The sequence below is a fragment of the Pithys albifrons genome, chromosome 4 (genome assembly GCF_047495875.1).
Source record: "Pithys albifrons albifrons isolate INPA30051 chromosome 4, PitAlb_v1, whole genome shotgun sequence".
Taxonomy (NCBI): domain Eukaryota; kingdom Metazoa; phylum Chordata; class Aves; order Passeriformes; family Thamnophilidae; genus Pithys; species Pithys albifrons.
The window spans coordinates 26,924,825-26,951,708 of NC_092461.1; the positions used below are offsets into that span (position 1 = coordinate 26,924,825).

The 26,884-nt window shown below is 34.9% G+C and overlaps 1 protein-coding gene across 1 annotated transcript in view; it reads right to left on the reverse strand.

Annotated features, from left to right (window-relative positions):
• Positions 1-1,143: 1,143 nt before the first annotated feature.
• DNAH5 (dynein axonemal heavy chain 5) overlaps positions 1,144-26,884 on the reverse strand; it is a 117,369-nt gene continuing 91,628 nt past the window's right edge. Inside the window, exons 63-80 of the mRNA XM_071554231.1 lie at positions 26,252-26,387; positions 24,558-24,874; positions 23,144-23,299; positions 22,529-22,711; positions 17,573-17,816; positions 16,459-16,573; positions 15,803-15,993; positions 14,421-14,542; positions 13,415-13,564; positions 11,815-12,060; positions 9,979-10,198; positions 9,165-9,370; positions 8,199-8,402; positions 7,703-7,918; positions 6,661-6,873; positions 5,252-5,404; positions 3,593-3,824; positions 1,144-2,218 (exon numbers count right to left, since the gene is read on the reverse strand). Of these exons, the coding sequence (XP_071410332.1) occupies positions 2,067-2,218; positions 3,593-3,824; positions 5,252-5,404; positions 6,661-6,873; positions 7,703-7,918; positions 8,199-8,402; positions 9,165-9,370; positions 9,979-10,198; positions 11,815-12,060; positions 13,415-13,564; positions 14,421-14,542; positions 15,803-15,993; positions 16,459-16,573; positions 17,573-17,816; positions 22,529-22,711; positions 23,144-23,299; positions 24,558-24,874; positions 26,252-26,387 (3,456 nt within the window). The 3' untranslated portion in view covers positions 1,144-2,066. The remainder of the gene's footprint in view (positions 2,219-3,592; positions 3,825-5,251; positions 5,405-6,660; positions 6,874-7,702; positions 7,919-8,198; positions 8,403-9,164; positions 9,371-9,978; positions 10,199-11,814; positions 12,061-13,414; positions 13,565-14,420; positions 14,543-15,802; positions 15,994-16,458; positions 16,574-17,572; positions 17,817-22,528; positions 22,712-23,143; positions 23,300-24,557; positions 24,875-26,251; positions 26,388-26,884) is intronic.

Consider the following 26,884-nt stretch of genomic DNA (forward strand, 5'->3'; position numbering starts at 1 on the left):
CCCTGACATGATGCCAGAGTTCTTACAAAACAGAGCTAGAACAACAGAAATACCAGTGATGGCCAACATCAATTGCTTCACTAACCGTAATTGGTGTAACTAGAATCACCAGTGTAGAGAACTGTCCTTTTCCCCACTACCCTCATAGAAAATCACAATCTGAAAAACTGTGCATAGTTCACTCACTGAGAATTACCATCAGGTTTGACATCTCCACTGTGTCTGCAGCAATGATGGTACAACAAATCCACTGTTTGAAAAGTGATATTTGAAGTACATCTGGCTTAATTCTTAGTGTGAATGACTTGCACAAGTATGAAGGATGTGCACTTCCTTCGGAGAGGAAGGTCTTGGTGAAAGACACGAGTCCACAGCAACTTAGAACTCCAATGAGCATCTGGAGAATCTCCTGGAAGCTGGAGCATGGTGCTTCCATGTTCAATAAAGAACACTTGAACCTTTCTCTTACTAATTTATTATCATGACTAAATTAAAAGTATTTCCTAGAGAAGATTTCCACATATTTAATTTGTTTCACTATGAGTTATTTAAAAGTAAATAATTCCAAGAGAAAAAGACCTCTACAACTAGATTTCCTTTTTCTTTTTTTTTGACAGAAACAAGATTCCACCTGTTTTATAACTGGTGATATAGATACAGATGGAGATAGAGATTAGATATAAATATGGCTTTGCGAACGAAAGTTTGGGAAGGGCTCTACCCTTGTGGGTGTGCCCTTCCAGCCTGTGCAATGGATTTTTTAGGTGAGGCACAGCATGCACAGAACTGGCCCCACCCTTTAACTCCTAAGGTTCATCTGCCATGGCCGAGTGAGCTTGGATGGTGACAGTGAAGTCCTTGGGACTAGAACCTACAGCCCCTGGTATTCCCAGGAGGTCTCCCATCCAAGCACTAACCGGCCTGACCCTGCTGAGCTTCCGAGATCTGACAGGATTGGGCGTCAGGGTGGAATTTAACTGCATAACTGGTTTTACTGTAGGAATAAATGCTGAAGTCTCCCTGCATTCATTTGTCAGAGAATTGAAAACAGCTTCTCCATTGCAGCATTTATGAATGACAGATGCACCAGGAAAGCTGCCTCCCCTTCTGCAGTAGTCATTATTGGGAATGACTAATGGACCACTAAGATCCACAACCTACTGAACTCAGCAACAAACATACACTGATTTTTGATGAATAAATAAGTGTGCTTGATGTGTGAAGCCAATAATCTCCAACTAAATGGAGCTTCTATTTCTCTTTTAAGATGGATTTATACATGAAAATTTTTCTATCTAGCTGAGACAACAAAAAGACTGCAGCATATAAGTAAAAAAAGGAGAAAGGAAAAAAAAATCACAAACCCCATCCACTAATACCTTGATGAAGAATGACTCAAATCTGGTATACTGGTACACAAAAAAAAATTATGTCATAAAAAAGATAATAAGAAATTCTGGCAGCTGTCAAATGCTTGTTTTCCTATGTAATAACACAATGAAATTGTTCTCCAAGTAGTGAAACAGGTGTGACATTTTTCCAGTCTCACCTTCCTTATTTAGATATCAAGCAAGCTAGAAACTATCAGCTAGGAAATAAATTTTGGAACACCATCTTGAGGAATTTTACCTAATATGAATGAACAACTGGGCTTAGCTTTCCATTGACATGCACACACAAAATTTAAAAAAAAAACTTTGCATTTATCTACTTGGAGGTAAGTCCTGAGATAAGAATATTTCCTACCAAAAATTAACAGCATTCAAATCAATTAGTCTTTATTTAAGGTAAAATTAAGCACAAAGGAGGAATGCTTATGCACACATAGGAGATAATAACACTAAATAGTTGTCATGATTTGATGAAGCCATCAAACAATACCACTCTAAGATACAGCATTCATAAGCTTATTGAGTAGAGTTTTATTGAGAATAATTTTCTAAAAATACCATAATGGAGTCTATGCCTTAGAAATAATATTTTTAGAAGTGTTCAGTTGTATACCTAACTATGTATTGATCTTTATGCTTAAAAATGGAACTCTTGGAAACTTTTTTTCTTTAACATTACTTGACATCACACAGAAGAGCCACTCCACGCAGTATCCAGTGCTCTGGAGGCTGACGAGTTTTCAGATCTATAGCAGCAATGTAATTCATGTCTGTTCTACTGGTCTTTTTGTAGATTGGACATGAATAGAGACGTGGATCTTTTGCAGCTGAAAAGACAGATGAGACATAAAAAGCAATTAAACTAGGTTAACAAAACAGAACCCTATGGGACTGGTCATAAGGCAAATGGAAAACTGAATCAAAGGTCAGTAGACACTGCTCTCTATCAGCAACAAGAAACACTTTTACTTGATTCTCACACTGTTCATTTTTGCGCTATTGCCAGTTGAAGGCCATATGGAGCTTGATATTTCTGTAGGTTTAAGGTTTAACGTCATCAGATTGAAACTGAATGCAGCAAGAAATGTAAATGGACTCTGCAGAGTAATTAGTGTTCTTATTAGTTCAGTCTTCCCACTGAACATTACTTCTTATCAATGAATTATGTCCAAAAAAAGTCCTATTTTGAAATGCATTTAGTTTTTGAGAGTACAAGTCATCCATTACTTCACTGCAGAATTAGAACAGTGGTCTGGTCATGGTCAATACTTCAGTGTTCATTATTTTGTATCCTGGATCCTGGTTATGCCTTTTATAAAAGATCAGTTATTCAAAATATCATGTAAGCAAGCTTTGCTTTTAGAGGTAGAATGCTTTTCAACAGACTTTTCCAATTTTATGTTCTACAGTGGACAGTTCTATCTTATTTTATCTCCTTATTCAACAGCATTTCGTATTCTATATGCAAAAAGCACCACATTAAAACAAACCACACATTTTCACATAATAGGACTGTCCTTCAGCCCCACAAATTTCCTTTCCATCCTTACATTCCTTTTTTGCCTCAAAGACAAATCATTTTCGACCATCTCACTCTACCTCCTGCTTGCTTCTATTAACTCCAAACCTATCTTGTCCAGGAAAAAATGCATTTTTATAAATATACACGTTACATATATAACATGTTTTCTATAAAAATCTTATAAATATAAATACTACCACATTTATCTCTTATACGTTGTCCATGCATGGTTATATGGTTTTTTATATACATTTATAAATTACATTCATTTTTGGCATGTAGGAAAGGAGTTATTTTGGTTTAGGTTACAGAGGCTACAGAGGTTACAGAGTTTATTCATATTAATGCTGATGCTTTAAATCTAGGGCACATATTGTCAATATGTCTCATGTGCCAATATGTACAACTCACTTGTAAGTGGGTTAAAAAATTATTAAAAGTATTAAGACTAGAAAGTAGAGACCTATCTAAATATTAAGGAGAAAAGTGCCCATTATCAATTATCAAGGAAGTTTGCAAGCATATTCTAAACGGAAGACTGGGAAGTCTTTCTCATCAGAAAAGATTTGATATGTACACAATGAATAGCAATAGCATCTTGAAATCCCTACAGTGCAGTTCAGTAAAACGTTACATGGAATTCTATCAAAATAACATCCTTTACAATACAATTACTTACTGTTATTCTCTGCATATATCCTTATAACTGGCATCATCTCAAAGAGCACCTTCGGCTTAGATTCAGTCAGTCTCATGTTTCTTCTGTCCCAGCCAGCTCCTTCCAAATACAGTCCATACACGTAGACACCTTCCAAAGGAGGGCTTGTGATATCATCCTTCATCCATTTAGTGACTTCATTGCACAGCACTACGCTGTCAAGAGCCCATCCTTTGTTAGCCCTTGTTATTTCCTGCACAAATCAGACAAAAGTTGGGAGGTTAGATTTTCACATGTGCACAGAGCCATTTTTCCCAGTAAATATTAGCAATAAATCTGTATGGCCAAAAAATATCCTCTTCAGTACAAAACCCCTCAACTTTTTATTATATCCATTTTTACAGTAGTTTGACTTCTCTCTAAGGCAGTGATGGCATGGCACTACAAGAAAGCTTTCAATACTTTATCCACTATATTTGACTTTCAGTCTTTCTATTGTATACAATACCTTAAGATTGTACCAAGTAACACAACCACTGAATGCCAATGGTAATCAGATCTTGGAATTGGAAAATTTCACAGATTTGATGAGATGAGAACACATTAACTGCATGTGCTATTTTCCGGAGTTAACTTCCTTTTCCTGCACCTATACTCTTCATAATCATTGTATTCTTATTAATGAGTAAGAACTCACTCAGCTCTAGAGCTAGGTAAAGAGACTGGCAAAAAAACAAACAACAACAACAAAAACAGAGAACACTTGAAGATAAAAATGCTTAAGATTCATCATCTACTTCAAATTTAGTCTGTTAGTTAATACATTGGACAACACTCAGTTCCCAGTTGCCCAGATCCTTCCTATCCCAGGTCATTAAGTTATGGAAAACCAAATTTTTATCCCAGTCTTGCAAATGTTTTCCAAGATCTTTGTTTGAAGTCATTGGATTCAATGTTTGCCCCATACTGCAATTAATTAGATACTTTAAAAGAACAAAAGGGTTATGGTTCAATGATCATTCTGGTTCTTCATCTTTCTCACTTCTTTTTGTTTCACCACATAGCAAAGCCCAGAAAGTCACTTTGGTATTTACTTGGGATATTAGGTCTTTGTGTATCCACAGTCTCTTTTTATGGAACCAGAAAGTTATGTAGATTCCAACTCTTTTGGATCCTCCTTAAACCTTTTCCACAAGCTTAGTTGCAAAAGAAAATCCGGGGTTAGGACTATTTACTCAAAAGAAATATCTTGTTACATAATTTCCACTTGGTGAAGAGACTGAATCAGCTACTGAACTGTAGAAATGAAATTATAAGACTAATTCAGAATATTTTTTCAGGCCAGTCTCCAGACAGGTAAGTACTGAACATAGAGCAAAAGAAAAGGGGAGAAAAAAAAAAAGAAAGAAAGAAATTCATGGTCTTAACAGCCACTGTCAGGGATATCTCAATGGAAACATGAGACAGTAAGTCAACACAAGAAATGTATTTTAACATGTTAGTGGTTGATATACTGAAAAAAATACATGAAAAGGAAGAACAGTTCACTCAGGAAATGTTAGACAGTCACACATCTTTCCTGCTGACACAATGGAGTCATGGGTATAGACTTCATTACACAATATATTTTAATTTTAAAAGCATGTCAAAAAATAAGCAGAGACTTCAAACACACTTTACCTGCCTCATTGCAGTTAAAAATCCTTGAGGATTAAAAAACCCTGCCATCCAGAAACAGTTTGGTCGACTTTCAAAAATCCACTTGTAGAACTGGTGGTTTCTTTCCAGAAGTTCAGTAAACCAGAAACCAAGAGTACTGGAAGCCCAAGATGCCTGGATAGAGTAAACATATTTAAAATAGCTTATTCCTATCAAGAAAAGGTAACTCCTCACATCGTAGTAAACAACACAGTATTAGCAAAGTATATTAAAGGTCATCTTTCATATCTTAACTTTTAACCTGATGCTTAAACACTGCATATTGAAACATGAAGCAAATTCTTTCTCTCTTCAAATTCATGCTTACTGTTCCATTTATATTTGCTTAATGCTGTCTGTGATAATTGTCCATTTTATGACATTTTTTCAAAGTTAAATACCTGTTTAAACCAGGAAGAAAAATTGTATACATGTCATTTTAATTGCAAGGTTAATACATCAAGATAACATGGCTTCTGTCAAAACTATTCAACTTTTTTATTCCTCTGGAAAAAAGCTAAGGAAGATTGAGCTCAGAGTATGTGAAGATATATTGTGATTTGCCTCCTGGAATAGTTGCACTGTGAGGCATCTGCTTTGGTCTAGTAAAAACAAACAACAAAAACCCTTCTCATTTTCCATTCCATCAGTTGCCATTAACAGCTTTAGTTGTCCCTGAAACAACTTCTGTGGGGAGAGGTTGAGAGCTGGCATTGTTTAGCCTGGAGAAGAGAAGTCTCAAAGGAGAAATAAATATTTATACCTTGTGTGTAGAGAATGGCAGATGAAGCCAGATCTTTTGTCAGTAACAGGAGAAAAGGCAGTGAGCACAACACGAAATGATAGCAATTCCATTTAAACCTAAGAGGTTTTTTTTATTTCATTGTCTGCTGGTTGATTGGTTGTTTTTTACTGTGAAAGTGATCAAACACTGAAATGGGTTGCCCAGAAAGGTTGGGGACTCTTGATTCTGGAGACTCCTGGTAAACCTCCTTTAATTGACGCCGCTTTCACAAGTGTGGTTAAACTAGGCTATGTCCAAAGGTCCTTTCCAGCATCTACTATTCTGTGATGATGTGATTGCAAGTCTTATAGAATAGCACCACTGTATTAATCAGTTCTCTCCAGCTTTTTATCCTGCCAACATGCAATAGGCCATTAAAATGGGAAATACCTGCAACCCCCACATTTATTTCTATTTTTGTAAATGAAAGAAGGCTTGTTTTGACTGTGTTTATTTTAGCACAAAATCTATTCCAGCAGCTGCACACTTCTGGTTAACACTTTTGAAACAGCGATTGAAGCACAGTATTTGCTCCAAGTCTAGCAGTTTAATCTATCTCTTCAGAAATAATTTTTATTTCTTTCCACAACAAGTGATGTACACCTACTTTTTTCCAGCTAGCAGGAATCCTTCCATCATACATGCAGTCTAAAGCATCCCTCAGATTTTCACTCATAACTATGGTCCCATCAATGGCAAGTTTTAGATCAGTCAGAGTGCTTCTCACCAAAGAAATAACTCTCTGCATTTGTTCAATCTCCTGTCGCAAAAATATGTTCATAGGTTGAAAAGGTCCCATGTTCATAAGTTTTTCTTTTACCTGTAGGTAGAAAACCAAAGATTCTTCAATAGAAGTGAAAAAACAAGATTGTCTTTATGTCAAGGTTAGGCCTCAATATGATTTTTAGGACATAACACTTTTATTTATGAACTTAAACAGTCAGTTTGGCACCTCCCTTGAATCCTCTGCAAGACAGAAACATGGGATTTTTTCCAAGAGAAATCTATGATGCTGAGACTGGCTGTGTTTTTAGTCCAACTCATGATTTAGTCTGTACATTATTCTATGAGCTAATGCCATTTAAAGAGCATGTGGGCTGTTTACCCTCTTTCAAGGGATTTAGCTTTTACAGTTCCAAGGTTCACTTTGCACAAATCAATCATGAGAAATTGCCTCAGCTACTTTGCCTCAACATAGTAGCATTATTTATCAGCAATGCTTGGGAACTATCACTTTACCAGGCAGTCTAGTACTCTAACCAAACTCACAGATAAATTTTTAATTAAAAGTGTAAAGTTAACAAACTAACAACTGTACAAACATAACCAGAAATTTTATAGTGTCAATAACCTCAGTTAAAAACTGATGATCCTACAAATAGTACAAATGATCTCTTAAGCATTAAGTAGTTTAATATTTTTGAAAAAGTTCTTACAAAAGATTTCAGCCCACATTTAGTGACTTCATTATAAACATTAAGAGTCTGGTCAGACTTCTATAAAATATGTTTTGGAACTGTTGCCTGTATGAATGAATTCAAATATGCTTTTAGAAAAGTTTTTTGGGTTTTTGTTTGGTTTATATATATACACACACACATAAAAAGCAAGTCGGAACAAATGTTTTTGACAGATTTTCATTAACTCACTTGAAATGGTGCATAATCAGCTGGAAGCTTTTCCAGCATATCATCAGCCAGTCTGGCTACAATTGCCTCTCGGGTTTCACCTCCTCCAGCAGAGCTATCTTTAGGCTGAATACTGAGGATGATGTCCAATACATCTTTGGAAACTTTACTTTGGTAAGTGATGTCTGCATTGGGGTGCAAACCAAACACCTCTGGTGTGTCATAAGCAGGAAGGCTCTACATAGTAAAATATAAAAAGAGCACAATTTGAGATGGATTTATAAGCTAATCATAAAAAAATCTCCCCCAAAAACCCCGACACACAACAAAACTAAATACCAAAAAAATAGCAAAAAACCCTTATATTGTAAAGTAAGAAGCTAGATTACTTCAGTCTTAGGCAAATAACTCACTATGTCTTATTTGTTGTGTCACAGCCCAAATCACACTAAACAAAAGGAAAAATAAAGGCAATCAGGAACTTTGAGAAACAAGTGATTAGGTTTCATTCACCAACCTGTATGTACTGAAGGTATTCATCTACCATGGTACACTTGGGTATGCTGTATCCTTTGTAGAAGCTGAATTCTTGACTGAATGTATTTTCACTGAACCAAACCTTTACAAAGGTGTTCATAAGTCTTTTGTCGTAGTCATCTGTCACGCGACCACCATACTGGATCTCACCTATCATGTAACAAACAGTATTCCAGGAGACCCCCTGAAACCAAGCAGAAAGCACTGACTTCAGCTAACCCTCCTTCTCCTCTGTTTAGATCTCCTTTAGTAAGAACAGCTAATGTACCAAGTCCTGCATGTCTATATCTTTCTGAAGGAAGTTATTTTCTTACTACTCTTTTTTTTTCCTATAGTCCTGCATTCCCAGAACACCTTCAAGGCTTTCTCAAAATACGATTAATTGACAATAAATTCAAGGGCATCTTAAAGACAGCAAGAGGGGTAAAGTTAGATTCCAATCCTTCTTTCAAATTCACTCAAAATGCCAATCACAAATTGACCTGCCACAGACCTCTATATGACAACTCACTATATGAAAGGGAGGAACATAAGAGAAATTCTTACATAATCAATTAAAGCCACTCTTAAATTCATCATGCTGCCAAGATAGATTGGAAGAGACAAATCTTACTGATTTTACTCAAAATAGATCTAAACAAAGAGCCATTTTTAAATAACTGATATAATTAGCATTGAAAAGAAGGTCTGTATATCTAAGATCTATAATTCTGAGATGGCTGGGAGGTTTTTTGGGTTTTTTTTTAATGAACAGGTTAATATAGAAATTTAACATGCACAGGGTTCAAAATCTAATTTAAGTACTGCTCTATAAACATGCATACTTGTAATATTGAATGCTTGAGGGGGAAAAAAAGTAAGTTAAAATCATGCTTGTATTTCAGTTATTCCACTACTAGAAAGATCCATCACCTTAACCCACCTTCCCCACAAAGGCAGTGATTACCTTCTTGGTATCCATGCGATTCAGGTGGTTTTGAATGAACCGCACGGTAGCATTGAAATCAGCTTGGTTAAACTCGTAGGGTATATTCCAGCCCAGAGATCCAAACTTGCGTCTTTCTTGAACGGTGGAGTGCAGAAAGGCTACAGCATACAACATGGGTTTCCACTGCACCATTTTACTGGCATCTAGTAAATCCTGGCTGACACCTATTGATTGCAAATGGACTTAATAAAAATCACAGTGATAGTCTTTTTTAAAATCAATTCTGTGCTAAAATATCATCCTAGAGATATTCAGCTCGCTCTCTGCCTCTCCCAAGAGTTTAATTATTGTCCCACAAAGTGTTCTATGCTGGAGACACTTTATAGCATGTTATAAAGTTGTTCAAATTAAAGGAGCAAACTTCAGGGGAAAAAAATCCCACAATTTACTAATAGCTGAATTCACAAAAAGTTGCTTTCTCCAGACTCTTTGTCCTTTATTTTATGTAATATAAAGAGCACTTGACAGCTAACAAATATTAACAAGCAATTTTTCTGCCAAAAGACAAAAGATTGAAAATGCAAACACTTTGAACTAAGATACTAGAAGTCAACTTTTGAGAAAAGAAAAAGCATTTCCTGTTTGGCAACAGAACTTCAGAAGATCTTCTCTTCTTTATAATTTTCACAACTTCTATCTCAAAACAAGGACCAAGACATGTCCTGGCATCATTGTGATCAGTCATTTAAACTAACTTGTGGCTGTAACATGACCATATAATAACACCAAAGTCCAAAATTTAGTTTTAAATCACTGCCATTCTAGCACTCACCACTATATGTTCTCTTTAGTCCAGCTCTGAGCCCTTGTGGTGGTTCATTGGTAAACTTAATAGACATTTGAAGAAGGGAGATGGGGAACTGTTTGTGAATGTCAGTTGTCATCCACAGCCGAAAGCTTTCATGGACATTCTCTGTCTCTATTATAGTGTCCATCAACTCATTCAAAAAGTCAAGTCCAAGGTGGCAATTTTGCAGAAGTGCCCAACCTCCCTAGTTTAAAACAACAGAAAATAAAGTTATCAATACTGCTAACAAATTGAAAACACTCTTTAAGGTCAGCTAAGCTGTGGTCTGTTCCTTCTGGAGGTGGTGGTAGCTTATTTGCTTTTTTCATGTAAATAAGTGGTCCTTACTTGTCCCATCTGGTTTTCTCCAGAAGTGACTACCTTTTGCATTCCAGTATATTTAAAATATACCTTGTCATGACCGTAGCGCTGATAAACAATGATAAATTTTGGCTTACATAAGGGTGCTCAGGAGTAGCTCTATAGAGCAAACTCTATAGAGCAAGCTCTTCACAAGGGTTCCAGGCTTGGGAAATAGTGAAATATACATACTTCATTAATCTCTTGTTATCAATCAATAGGTATCAAAGTTTCTCATATGAATTACCATGCTACATATAGACATATCATCATCATCATGGTTAGGCTTTGCCAGTGAAGATTTGGGAAGGGTTCTACACACATGGGTGTGTCCTTCACGCCTGCACAGTGGATATTTTAGGGGAGGCACAGTGTGAGTGGAATTGGCCCCCCCCTTTAACTCCTAAGGTTCATCTGCCATGACTGAGCGAGCCTGGACAGTGACAATGAAGTCCTCATGACTAGAACCTACAGCCCCTGGTATTCCCAGGAGGTCTCCTATCCAAGTACTGACCGGGACTGACCCTGCTGAGCTTCCGAGATCTAATGAAATCAGGTATCAGAGTGGCATGGACATAGTTCAGACATCTCATACACCTCTTCATTAAGAGGATATGTGAGACAGTGAGTGAAAGTAACTGCATTTCTCTTAACTAAATAAAGAGTGCTCCTTTTCCCTATTTTAGAATGAGTTTCTTCTCATCTGATCTGCTAATTAGCTCTTTATGAGAAGGTGTTAAAGAAGAATCTGAGGCGGAAGTCAAAGAAAAACAGGTTTTACAGACAAAGATAAAGCTCATAACACAGGAGTGTAAGAAACAACCTTTTCACATCAGCCTGCATAGCAGTACTATCACCCGATGGGCAGAGCATGCTAATTTGGATCATTGCACCTTTTCTTCCCATACAGGTAATTTTGTTCTTTAATTCCTCCAGGTTTCACTTGTAAAAGGCCTGTGCTACCAGATTGTGCCTCCCAAGTCCAAATTCAGAGTACAGCAATACAAAATAGTGTGCTATACAACCTTGTTTTTCCTCAAGTTTATGCAGCTATCAATAGCATATTTGGAATTAATTTTCTTCATTTAACAAAACGTGTTTGCATTACTAAAAATACAAAACCAAAAAAATGTTCTGAAATGCTTGCTGAAGAATGTTATCTAGTCATGTAATCCAGAAAAGAAAAAAATCATTCCACTAAGTTTATCAGTCAGAAAGCTACAACAAAAGCTCCATTTTATATCACCCACTTCATACCGCCTGTAACACATCAAAAAGTTTGTTATAGCCAGTTAACTGTGAAAAAAACAGTTCAATTGTTTAGGACACTCATTTATATAAATAAATATATGTTCTTGCCTTAGCATTAACTGCCCACCAAAGAACTTTATTTCATGACAGGATTTTTGATTCCAAGTGTGTAATATAGCTACAAAGAGCACTCAGGTTTTTGTTGCTTACATGAGCCATTTTCTGCTGTAGAAGTTTACGAGCATGGATTTCTTGTCCCTGGCCCATGGAAACACAGCATGTTTCTGTCTTTAGTCTTTTTCCCAAAGCAATAATTGAGTCCGTAGGATCAGAGCCCATGGAAAGAAAGCATATGAGGGGAGTACGTGGATCTGACTCTTCCCACGTTTTCTCCAAGTCCAAGATGACTCCCTCTGTGTATTTCTCCCCCATAGTATCAGTGATGTATTTTCTTGCCTATATTAAAAATGGTAAATATAAACCATGACTTAACCATTTAATACTTTTCTTCCCACCATAAAAACAACCCAGAAGAGCAAAGGCTGCTAAAAATTTGTACCAGAAATACAACTACACAACAAGTTTATTTTTACATGTCAACACATAATATTGCCTCTGAAGGTGTTATTTCTTACAGCCTTATAAGACCAGTCAAAATTTTTAAAATAATTATTCTATTACATATATCTGCATATACTCATATATAATACCTATAATTTCAGTATAATAAAAATAATAACCTCTAAAACTTCAGACATTAATTATTTAATTATTTAATTCTTTTTTTCTAAGAAATAGAAAGGGCTCTTTCAAACAGTCTGAGATGATGCTTCTTGTACTCTCTCCTGGTACAATGCTTTCATCTGAGATAAATCTTCCCCTTAATATCTCTGGGTTATTTCCCAGAGACAAAAGATATTCAGCATTAAGCATATGATGAACTACCAGTTTTCATAAAACCATCGTAAGATGTAAGTGTCTCTTGCCCCTATTAACAGCAGTGAGAAACTAATTTTGCATCTGTTTCAGACATTAGCACACATCTCAGCTACATTCTTTATACTGTTTAACTTATTGAGTTCTCTTCCTATTTTATTTCTCTGAATCCAATCAAAATGTCTAAAGATGTGCATCCATGAAATTATTACCATGCTTTTAGTGATACATTTCAATTTCAGTAAATTGTCATTAATTTATCTGAATTGCCAGCAATTCAATCATTTTTATTCTTTTGCAGTGGAGAAGAATATAAATATTAAAAATAGGCTCCTAGAAGTTTTTTTTTTTTAAAAAATAGGTCTAACCATTTCATAACCTTCAATTTTATACTTTTCTCCTTTTTAAATAGATGACTAAATTAAAACTTTTGCACAGACTTTAACATAGATTTTTCTAAAGTGGGTCCAATGCTTCCATGCAGGAAACAATTCCTCAATTAAATCGTTTTCATGTTTCCTTTTGTCTCAGACAATAGATTTCACTAAAATATTCACTAAAATGAAGACACTTCTAAAATTCCAGTGAGTAAGCAAGGACAGTCTAAAGTACCTTCTGAAAGCAGCTGTGGACAAAAACATATGATTCCAGGAGAACTCCTATCTCCAAAATGAAATTATTGGATAATATTTGTTCAGTATATTGCAATAACTTTGCTAACATTCCCCTTGTAACAAATGCATAAATTTTCAGAAAATGTAATGCATGGTCCATTACAGGAAGGTGTTTAGCATTCCATAAAATAGCATTGAATTGAAACTTGGTAACAGTTCTAGTGATACGTAAATAGACCATGTTGGATATATAACAGTACCTGAGCTATGGTCCTGTCAGGACACCAAGATCTGATAAGAAGAAGATGTCTGAAGCAGTCTAGAGATTGGCCATAGCCACAAGGAACCAACTCTTCTTCAGGATTTTTACTATCAAACCAGATTTTCCACTGCTTCTCTTCACTGGAAATCTGCAGTTATACCATCAAAGCAATAAATCTCACCAAACCAAGAAGTCATATTTGCACTCTCACTAGGTCATAAACTTTTAATGAGTCAGAGACATGCAATCCACACACAGGCATTTGTTTAGCAATATTTAGCAATATACAGATTTAATATGGCTATTAAAAAACAATTGGATAAACTCTCAGATTTTAAGTATGGCATTGTAGAATGCAACAACACCCTTATGCATTCATATTCTGAAACAGAGGCTACTACTCACTATTTTCCATTGATGACATAATAGCATAGCAGTATCAGAAGACAGACACATAGGCACAGACACAGCTTTGAGAATGCTGGGTACCTAACTGCTCCACACACAAATGTACAGAATGTTATCTTCATATACATCAAATGCTATTTACTTACTTAGCTCCAATACACTTAGCATCCACTACAACTGTTCACACATGCCTTAATTTACTGAACACTCTTTCCCTACGTGTTACTCCATGTAATCAGAAAAATATTGGAACAGGCAACAAAATACATAGTGTAAGAAAGTACAACAGGGAAGCAAGAAAATCTAAAAACCAAAAGAAGATTCAAACTACAATACATAAATTGGATACTACCAAGTTGCATCCCAATCTGAAGATATTTTAATTCTATACAGTGTGAACATTCTACTTTCTTCTTATTTTCACAGGGAGGTTTAAGTTCTTTTACCAACACAGGTTGTTAAGAAGTCAGGGCCACAACTATGGGTATCAGTTTCATTCTGTTCTAGAAAATAAACCAGTTTTTCACCACATAGTTTGATCACTATCGAACAATCACTGTCAAATAAGAAATTAATTTCAAAAATCTCTTACATACTTGATCAAGAATATCTGAAAATTGTTCATGTTTACTGAGCTCCACCAAGTTCAGCCACGTCATATCCAGAATCCATTTAGCTGGCTTAGGAGGACAAGCTTTGAGGTCTAGGGAAGCACCACCTGCAAGAAATTGAACTTAGTTACAATTAGAACTGTTGGAGATGCACAAATACAAACAAACAAACAAAAACCCCAAAATAAATAAACTATGACCTATTTGGAAAATACAAACTAGATACTTCAAAACTATTTCACATTATTAAGTCTTCTCAACCTGGAAAATGATTTAATAACTAAGAAAGGTCATAAAGAAATTTCTGAGTTAGGTAATGTGCAAAATTTACTTTCAAATCTTATGTTTCATCTTTATTTAAAACATTTTTATTCATAATAGCTTCTCATTACAAAAGAAAATCTATTTTTTACTGCAAAAGATTAAGCTTGAGTTTATGGAGAAAAAATAGAAGTAGTTTCATTTGAATGTTTTTCTCTTTGATTTTTTTGTTGATAATGCAACAACTTGGCCAGTATATACCCTTACCTTCCTTGAAATTCAACTGAAACTATAAGAAAGGAAAAAGAAAATATGAGATATAAGATCCAGATTTTTCAGTCATGAGGTTACAAGGATTTTCTGCTTTATAAAGTCATGTCATATTTGATGAAATAGAGATTTTAGTTTGGTTAGTTTATTATATTTATATTATGTACCTTAAATATAGTCTTTCTTAACCGATTTATCTTTCAAGGTTTTAATGGGGTTTTTTATGCAGTGTGCCTGGAACTAAATGTTTTTTGGGGAAAGATATTTGGAAGATTTCAAATGGGAAAACTCACAGTTATAAGCCATAAATAAATGTTACCTGGAAAATGAAGTCTCTCAGAAATGTAATAAGAAAAAAATCCAAACTTTCAAGTGAACAGAGTGTCTGTATACAGTTAAGAGCAAAGCCATGAACTTGTCACATTCGGCTAAGATTCCAATACTCTTTTTCAACTGTTAGCATCACTTTTTGTTCCTGTTTGCTGCAGTTACCAGACAAACTAAAATATGTTTATTGCAATAATAATTTTTCTAAGTCAAACACATACCTGGTGGTATTTCAGCAACAGATACAAACTGTGAAAAGATACTTCACAATATTCTTTTTAAATTCTCATGATTCAAAAGATATATTTACCACTATTCAGTGTGCTGCTATAAATTACAACTACCATACAATGTTGGCTGTCACCAGATCAGAATGATAAGCACATATTTTTACCATTGACTGGCTTCTAATGAACAAAAGAAAGGACCATGTTGGCTTGGAGATACAACTACATATATTTTCTATAATAATATATATGCTTTACTTAAAATTGTTCCATAGTTCCAACCTTTAATAAGCATCAGAAATTCTTCATGCTTCACTCTGTTTCTTTGCATATCAATCTTCAATGTAAGCAATAACGTGAAAAGAAATTTGTGCTCCTCATAGAGTCCTCGGGCAGCATATTTGAACACTTCATATGTCATATGTTCAATAATATTGGTAATCCTCTTGCTGGTTACAGGGCTCTTCGTAGACCTGTCAGAAGAAAGGTCTGCAGTTGAATGTTGATTTGCATAGGCTTTGTAAAAAAGGAATACTATGCAAAGGACAAAAAGCCATAGCTCTGTATTTTCAAAACATGAAAGATAACAGATCACAAGCACAGAATAACAGACTGCAAGCCAGCAATAACTTTCAGATGGAAGAAGCAACAAAAGAAAAAAAGCCCTTTCTCATCAAGCCTTTTTGCAACACTGAAAATCAATGCAGTAATGGTTTTTAATTATCTAATACCCAATTTTGAAGGACTGTATGTACATTAGAAAATTCTTTGCCTTTGTAACTAGCAGACAAAGTCTTATGTGTATTTAAACTGACAATTCATGATCAAGATTGCAAGAAGCAACAGCCTTCTTTCTGAAATTAGCTTACAACACATCTTTACTGTACTACAAGCATCTACAGGATTGGGTAAATACAACTTATTGTTAGCTGAATTACCTGGCTAGGGAACGGTCAAAAAGCCCCAAAAACTGCCGAAGTGAAGTCTGATACATGACATTGACCATGCTCATCTCAGTAATAAGGAAGTACAAGATGCTTCCTCGGGTGGCAACTGAAGAACAGGAAACAAGAATGTGCTCAAAGTAGAAATGCAAAGCAGAAAACTTTAGATCTCTATAACATTTACAGTGAATACTAATGATAAGTGAAGTTCCTTGAGTTGTTCTATTCTTTACTGCCCAGAAAAATAATGAAGTCATTCACTGAATCCTCATTTATACATCAGAAAAAAAATCTTTTATTCAAATAATGCATATTATGCAAAGTCTAGTTCTCAAATATGAGTATATGTGGAGAGCAACTGAACTGTACACTGCAATATTCAGATCATCAGTAGAACACATAAAAATTACAGTTGTTTGAAGTACTGAGTGTCCAAGCAAATTTCTCTTTATAGACTTTTACAGGACTCACATAAAAGTCAAATGAACTATATTGATTTAACTTACCCAGCACTGATTTAAATTACTTCAGCAGTCATTAAATACAAAGGTTTGACAAAATCTGCTAAGCTTTCTAATACACCAACTGTACCATTTTATACGATTCCTAAACTGCAGGTAATTCCAGAGAGCTTTCTTTTTTTTTCTCCACTCTTTTCACATTTTCACCTGTCAGTTAAAAGCCAAAAGGCAGATGAAATGTGCTGACTGTAATAACCTAAGGATAAATGATGAAGCATTCATTGGAACAGCTATAAAGAGGATTTACCAATATACTGGCCCTGTATAAGAATGTCAACATGCTGAACTCAAACATACAGTTACCTAAACACCCTAACTGGTACACGTGTTTATAAAGCAATGGGAAGTCTACAAACAGAACAGATGATTCCATTTTATAAATTCCACATGAACCATAACATTGACTGTTTTCTCCATAGCTGCTCAGTGTGACATTTCCTAGATACATTTGACTCATGGGAAAAGAAAGATTCTTCCCACAAGTTATGGTCTTCCTGATCTTATCCTACTATTTCTCCTACTTTAAATATTGATGTTTTACATATATGGTCCAGTCATTTGTCTTTCATCACTACACCTTCACTCACCAGGTCTATACTCTTCACGGGCTGAGTTGATCTGTACTTCAGTTTCAGCAGAAGTTTGCAGTTTTTCTGTTACTTCTTCAGCAGTTTTCTTAGTGTTACTCAATACAATTAGTAGACTCTCATCATCTGCCAGAGAACTCTTAGTGCTTGTAAGTCGGAATAAAAGGTTATCTTCTAGGTCCTTAATCCTCCTTTTGTTCATAGTCACATCTTGAATAAGATCAGTTCTTTCTTTCTCTAATTCCTATTGGAATACACGGTAATATTTTAAAAACAGAAGAGCAATCAAAAATAAAAACAGTTTAATAAAACACTGATCCTACAAAAACAGTGTAGGTCAAGAGTAACTGCAATGATTTGGAGAAAGAATTCCAGTAGTATTTCTGACACAAGGTCTATTATCAAGTTTCTGAACCTGCTACATAAGAAGGCAGTAACAAATCATCTCAATTAATACTACGAAACATGCTCATATAATGCCCTACAAGAAAAAGACATTCAGAACAGTAATTGCTTTTCTTTACTTTCTGTTTCAGAAAAGACAAGTGCAAACACTTTTCCAGACATGGAATTTTTTTTACTTCATCTAATATTACCCTTATTTATGCTTTGTTTTTCAATTTCCCTACTGAAAATTTAGTCTGTTACAATGGCCATTCTTAGTCATCAAATCAAGCAACAAACATTTCAAGAAGTGCCTCTGAAAATACTCCATCAAACAGGGATATAAAATGTTTCATTGATTAAGAATGTATGTAGAACTTGAGTTCCTTCACTATAAGTATTTATTTGATTAGTGTTAGTAATAAAATCTGGGTGTTTTATGTACCTAGTTTGCTTTCCAAGATGGATAACTGATTATCAATATTAGATTAAAAAAAAAAGCAAACCCGTTTGAAATATCTAGAAAAATGTTCTTCAGCGATAACAATCCTTTCAGTTCATTCTTATAAATATTTTTAAAATTAACCTTTAAAAATTTAGTGCAAATTAATCAAAGATAAAAATCCTCTATGTTTTTCAATACGGCAAAGTAAAAAGTAAGAAAAAGGAGATGATGACTTAAGAGTCTTTCATAAAATAAGGATAATATGACTGTTATGAAACAGCAGTTAAGTGAGACAATCCATAGAAATATTTCATATGCCTACAGAAATATTCCTTCTTTGTTTACAAAGGTCTGGTGAATACTTTAACAATGTCTCTCCAAACTTGGAAGTTGTGTGTTCACTCCAGCCTTGCCAAGACCATTTCTGCACTGCTGACTGGCTGCTAATATTCCAAAGAAACAAGGATAATGCCAAGAAATACATGACCTCTTATATAGCACTAGAGGCCTAATAGATCTATGACGTTAGCAAGGCTTAAGGAAAGGGTTTACCCCCATATTGAGTAGCCTTCATTTATACAGATTGCAACACTGTTACAAGTTTGGAACTTGCTATTTGCTTTTCCTATATGCTAAACTTGTGGTCCTCTCAACCCTACGATCTCCTTACATTCCTTAGTAATTCAAGCATTTATTTCTTTTAAAGCATGCCCTTTTATCTTAAAAAGGAAATTAAAAAAAATCATCTTACTAGTATCAGATTTAGGGTTTTTCTTGTCACTTGTACAAAAGGTATATTGAAACATCATAATCATCATCAGGTAAAAAAGATTATTTTGCAATCATTATAGAATAATGTAGATGCCACAAAACTTAGAAGATGTGCATACAGATTCAAAAGATTCTGACAAAAACTGATGAAAACAGACAAGAAAACTACAGTTAACTGCATTTTAATCAACTGATGCCTCATGAAACTAAAGAAAAACAGGGAGTAATTTTATGAAGCAAGAAAAAAATAATGCAAGTTTGATGAATCAGAAATATTTTTGTAAAAGAACAGCCTTAAAAGAAGGTTAGTATTCCATTAAGTATAATAATTAACATGCTGAGCCAAATTAAATTTCATGTCTTGCTGAGTTCAGTTTAAAAGGTTAAACATACTTTGGAGTGCAATGCATTTTAAAAATGGAAAACTGTTTTCCTCACAGGAAGAGCCTGGGATACAAGTCGGAAACAGAATTACCAAACTAAAGTTTCGACCTTAGATGAAAATCTTAGTGGGGGAAAAAAAAACCCCATCTATTAAGCTATTAAGCTCTTATAATACCTTTTTCAGATCAGAAAGTGTACACAGTTGAAAGTTTTCTTCATATCTTCAAAATTTTCCAGTCAGAACAGTAAGGATAAAGAAAAACTAAGCTAAGTTACCATGTACAGAAATTCAAGAAACTTACATGAAAGAGGCTATTTCAAATCCAGCTTTATGGAATTCTTTTCACAAGCAGATGACATTTTACAGTCTATACCAAAGAACACTAGTTCTTGTTAATATTCATAAAATATGAAAGCTCCTACATAGCTTATATCATTCTGTCACAAAATGATTCACAATTACAAGAATTTGCATCAACTGTTCCTTACAAAACCTGAACCTTTTTCCAGCACAGATCTTGAAATATGAATGTGAAAATTCAAAAACCCATGAACAGTTCTTGCATATTATAACTCCACTACTAATCTGACATATCCATGACACTAAATAAACAAGTTTTTTGACAAATTATTTAAAGCAAATACATCAAAATAATGGTATCATTAAAACATCATAAATTACACTACATTCAGACATATATCAAGCCTCTCAAATCCATTTATTTCATGAAATAGAGTAGAATTAAATTTATTCTGATACACCAGCTACTCTTTGACCTTCTTATGCTTTACTCACATCTTGGAATTGCTTTAACATTCTGATGGAAAAGAAGAAATCAGTACCAGCATTTTTAACAGCAATCAATTCAGTTTTGTAAGATGCAGCTCCTACTAATGGGCACACCAGACAACACAGTAACAGAGAGTTAGACGTCGCAGAAACTTCAAACAACATGCTGTAAACATTCCTTTCCTTTCTTGCATGTCTAAATCTCATTCATTCTAAACCCAGAACCATATCAGAGACAGTGGAATAGCTGCAAGGATAGAAATGTGCGTACAAACCTTGAAGAAAACTAATTTCAGACAAATAATCCGTTTTTGTGACAGACATATACCTTCTAACATTGCATATCACCAAGCAGTGATACTGCTCAAATCACAAGGCAAACTGTCTCACAGCTAAACAATTCCACCACCTCCCTACCAAAGGGTACAAAAGGTAGCAAAAATCCAGACACTTAAGAGAGGAATATCCAAATTCCCAAAGATGAGTAATTAGATATCATAGAAAAAAAAGGTTTTGGATGGCAGGATATGTTTAAATTGACTCTTCAGGAAACCTTAAACCACAGGATGCATAAACAGAGGTCAAGTAAACTGCAAAGTGGTAAAGTATATTCTATGGTACTCCTCCTACCTGTCAAGTGGTCAACTTGTTATTTACCTGGCAGATATATCCCCAAGTGGTCTCAAAAAAAACCCACAGTAGTGAGAATCTGGTTCAAAAACCACAGTATACCCACTCATTAGGCACTCCCTGCTAGTGGCAAAGAGACCATCAAATAGTATAACAATTTTAATTTGGAAGGCATCTACAGAAATTAACTAATTCAATCCCCTGCTCAAAGCAGGTCTAAGTAGTTCAATTGCTCAGGGCAACGTCCAGTTGAGTCTTGAACCCTTTCAAGAATTTAATTCCACAAAATCACAGGGTAATTTGTTCCTGGGTCCCTGAATAATCTGTTCCTCTGTTTGACCACTCTCAATGTAATTATTTTTTCATAATACCTAATCAGAACTCCCTGTGTTCCAACTTGAGTCTGTTACTTCTCAAACTATTGCTTCACACCTCCGACAAAAGTCAAGATCCTCTCTGTGTCCTCCAAGCAAGCACACAGAAACCACAATGACTGGAGGAATTTGTTGATAAACTGACTGTCATCTGAAGGAATGTGCTGTGTTACATGCCCAGAAAGCGAAGTTTGGCATAAGGCTTTGTGAATACACACATTGTAGCATGTTTCAGATAAACAGGGATCATTTCATTACATAGCGGGTTGAAGCAAAGCTGATGGTGCAATGAATCTATTTGACAAAATATGGACCTTCACAGAGTAAGTGTGGCTTCTCTCATGAGAGCCGTGGACTGTTTGGGAATGACACGCAACCACTCGACAACATGAACAAGATGACTGAGGCCACTAATGAGAAACATCTTATATTTTGGGGCAGGAGGAAGGGGATGGTGTTGAAAGGATGGGAGAACCTCCACAGATGCTAAAACAAAGGAACAAAGACATTCCTCTCATTCCTCTCAAGTAAAGGTAAGGTGGAACTGTTGCCAAAATCTTTGTAAATACACACTCTTAGATGCATCGTATCTCTTAAGACATCAACATTGCATGACCTCATAGCTACGGGGATTAGGTGTTAAATAGTTTAAAAAATACCAATCAGCCTCCCTCCAGAACTTCTGGTGGCATTTTGATTGGGATTATCATTCTGAACTTAAGACTTCCTCAATGAATATATCTGTAATGTCAAAGTAAGTAGGTAGCCCATTTCCCCTTGGAGCAAGGAAATAACTAAGTCTGAATCCTTTACACCTAGTTATGTTGCCATGAACTCCATACCATATAGACAGAAGAACATCAGTTTTATTCCAAGCTATCTTCCTTTTCACAGGCCATTCTCATGAGGTTATAACTCATTGAGATAGAAAAAAATAAGGTGAACATGTTAAGCTTGCAAAAATAAAGAGAAATACAAACCTCCACATGAATGAGTCAATTGCTTCTGTGCCAGCTTTTAAATCATCACAAATTGGTTATATTAAGAATAATCACAACAGAGAAAGTCAGAAAGTTACCTTGCAATATGGGAATAGAAAGAAATTAATTAAAGTAAAACATTCTACAGGTAAATGTAAGAAGTACAGGCAGGAAAACAGATACAATTCCCTCTTTTACCTGTTTCTCTGTGAGAATGACTCTGCCTAAGAGTTGATTTTCAAGACCTTTCACGGTCACAGTAAAATCAATGATGGAGGTTCGAGCACTAATTTCAGGAGAGTAACGCGGATTTGACAGTTTTGTAGTAATGTAAAGTCTGAAGCCATCCATAACATCTACTTCCTTATCACCAATTTTCACCTTACGAAAAGAATTTTAAAAAAGAGTCTTGAGATATCAAGAACCAGTACACACTCTTTCAGATACTGCATATAAGAAAAAAGATCATATTTTTCTCTTTAAAGGCATAAAAATACAGTTTTAAATTATACATCTGATGCAAACAATTTGCTGAAAATACCTATGGATCACTTAAATGGTCCACTCACAAATTATTTTGATTTTTAAAAGTTGTCCTAAGCAAAAGGATAAGGAACTTTATATGTTAAGTATATTAAGCATTTATGATCTTAAACCTAAACTCTATATTTTTTGTATGAGTATTAGTCAAATTTAAATGACTTAAATCTTCTATATTCCTATATTTATCAGGAGTTATTTTGTTAAGGCCAAGGGCAGGGGGAGAGGAGAGAAGGAATATTTCCACTTGTTTGCCCATTTGATTTATTTTACCTTGTTAGCTGAGTCTGTTTTAATGATGTTTCTTTCCAAAACATTATCAAGTGCTGGGTCAAGCTCTTCTCCAACATCTTCTACTAAAAGAGGTCTGCCCAAAGAAAGGCTGTCTTCTAAGTGATTTCTAAAATACTTGTGATTCAAAGAAGTGATCTAAAATATAAAGATAGACCTATATATTATGACCAGTTACCAAGGTTTTATTTATTTCATATTTATAAATTATTTAATTTTATTCAAAGTACTGCCAAAACCAATGATCCAATTAGTAGACTAGTATTAAGGCAAAGATTGTGACCACAAGAAAAGGTAGCATCAACTGACCATATTCTTCCTCAGCTCTCACGGAATGTGAACTTTTATTTTTCCACTGCAAAAGTACAAGCAAATCAGCACTTGCAATGCTGATATCCTAAAAGTGCAACTACTCAAGAATTTCACAGCAAAAATTCACAGGAAACTTTGAGCAACTTCCATTTTATCTTGGATAACAAATCCAAGTCAAAATGCATCAGGGTCAATTCCAAGATCAGGACTCTCCTGGGTTTTTCTTTTCCTCCTTGAAAATTAGGGGGTCACATCAAACAAGACCTTAAATAGTCTTTGCTTTAAAAAGTAGTCCTCAGTATAACTGATTAATTTTCAACAAATGCACATAACACATTCAGCTTAGACTTTAATAAAGCTATAAACAAACTAGTAATAATTTTTAACATTACTAGCTGGGCAGCTAGTTCCACACCTAGATAAAATCAACATGAAAGTAGTAGCAATACTCTCAGAGGCTCTCTATTATCACCCCACAAACTCTACTTTATGGTTTTCAGGGATTTTTCTATCTAAGGTGGTTTATGGATGTCATCATAGCGAGTAAAGAGTTTCTATCTCATATTTTCATGTTTGCACTGAATTGATGTTTCTTGCCTGAAACTGTACGCTATGGTAATATTGTCTTCCCTTTTACTTGCAGAGTACTTAGTACCTGACTTCCATAGTAAGACAAAACAAATTGACAATGATTTCTGATTGAAAGCTGATAAAAATACCATGCCATGAAACCTTCATTTTAAACATTTACCTGAAATTGTATTAATCAACTAGTTGGTGTTTTCTTCCTAACACTTACAGTATCTGGTAAACATGTCCATCCAGCCTATTTTCCAACAGTTTATGTTTCAGTGAAATAAATTCATTAAACAAATGGACTCACTGGTTCTAACAGGCTTCAAATGTACACTTGCATATTTAACCAAATCTAAAATCTACCAAAATATATCTGTGATGCCATTTATATCCAGACTAGACATTTTATATAAATGGCATTTGCTAAGCATTATGTGAATCACTGAATTGCAATGTTTTGTAAGCTAAGAGTTTCTATCGATTATGAAAGCACCACCATTCCTATTACCTGAAGTTCATTTCTGCCTTCCTTATTTTTAATCCAAATTTTACCCTGTGCTTGTGGATCAATTAATAAAGGATAACGAGACGCCTTAGTGACAATTATTCCATTCTGTATGGATAAGTCATCATTTGGCAATCCTTGCAGGTTCCATTCACTTATAGTTGGAGCATCAGTCAACATTTCTATGAGGTTTAAGTTGTCACAAAAGGGTATTTTTCGGGTTTTCATTTCTTTTTGCCAGTCATTCAACAGCAGACTGCGGAACTCTTGGTTAAAAGGACCAGAATAGGACAGAAAAGCTGTAGCCAAGAGTACATCACCTTAAAAAGAAAAAAAAAAAAAAACAGAAACAAAACCCAAAGCATTACCACTTTGTGAATTCCATTAATGAATGAGCTGTTCCCTTCTCTAGTTGTTACATATTTTAGCTGGCAACTGAAGAACATACTTTGACTCCTAAAGAAGGCAAAACAACCTTTTTTCCCAAGGGTTATTACATAACAAGACAATGTTACATTTCAGTAGATGCCACATGAAGTCTACCCTTACAGTGCAGCTGTAGGGATCAAGAGATGGACATCTGGAAGCCTGTCAGAATCAACCCAAAACACACGGACACACCTGTATTGCAAACACCAGATCCTGCACAAGCAAGACACGGAAGCATAAACTTACTCATAAACTTCCAATTCTATAATTTCCTTGCACAATCATGAGAACATGCTTAAATAATAATTTTGGGGTGAGAAAAGAACCCTTATTTATAAGTACTAATTCAACTAAATTAATTGTAAATCAATCACAAGTACTAACAATAAAAATTGTAATAGACATCATTATGGAGGGACTAAGTGTCACAGGTTTTAATTTTCTCTTCTGCTTCAAAATTGTCCCTAGCGTTTCATGACACCATAGCTTGGGGGGGGTTGTACCTCTGAAGTAAAAATGCAAGATTCAAATTGGAGAAGATATTATACTTTTATACGGAGCCCCAATACTTTTTAGACAGTTTCAAGTTATTTGTAAAAAAAACATGATGAGTTTGTGGGGAAGGTAACATGCATTTTAATAAGTTACTATACATATACATATTACACCAGCAAATAAAATACAATCTAGCTATTGTAATACAACCTATACAACAATATCTGATTTTTACCAGAAAAGAAACTTCAACCCACAATAAAGAGCAAGACAAATTTAACTTATTGACCTAACTAATAAACTAAATATTTATTACAAAGTACTTTAGTTTACAAGTACAAATTTATAAAATAAAAATGAACTTCTAAGAAACACAGATTTTATGAACCACAGTTAAAAAGATTAATTTCTATCTATCAATGTCAGTGCCTGAATACCAGTCTTCCTCTCCTTCATATGTATTCTCAGTTATACACATTTTATTGGCACTTGTTAGCATATCACTCTGTTCGGACTGTTGCCTAGAAGCACCAGTATGTCCCACCACATTCACAAAGTCCATTACCTTTTCTTTTTAAATATGAACTTTATCCTTATATTGTATTTTTCACACAACAGTGCCTTAGCAAGGAAATTAAAACAACTACCCTCATTTTAGAAACGGGATCTAAACTACAAAAGGAAAGCTTTAAATTTTAAATGTTTTCAGTTCCACTACCCATCACAAGTCAAGCAACTCACTTCCAAGTTCAAAGATGAGGGCAAAAACTTACCAACTAGCCTCTTGGTTTGCATGGCAAATTCTTTACTCTGTTCTGTCCACCTCTCTTTTTCACCAGCTAAACCACTTATAAGACTCGAGGCAGTTTGCATTTTATGCCGACAACGCTCAGCATCTTCCAGCAAAGTCTAGAGAAAACCATACAGTAAGAAATATGGCTTATAGTCATGTATCTGACAGGCTAGGAAAATATCTATATCTAATTAAACCAATAGATAAATGACACCTTAAAAATATATTCTCAAACATTTATATCCCTATGCAGAGAAGGAGAGAAAGTCAAATGGAAAAAGTGTATCAGGATAAACTATCAACATTTGTCAGAAACACGATTGAACTTTCTAATATTTCTGTTCTTAACTCTCATTTTGGCATAGTCATTAAATAATATGTAAAATTTATGATACCTTTTAATTCTGGAGTATTCTACCCTGAGTTTCAAATACATTATACACCTTTTGAGGAGGTAGGGGGGAAGAGGAGAAAGGATCAGTGGCAAAGGAGAGAGAGAGGAACCAAAGATGCAGTATCCAAAAAATATCTCTTGTCTGTAGTCCATCAACACCCTTTCCAAAGAATAATAGTGAAACTGAAAGAATTTGTTAAGCATTCCTTAAAATAAGGG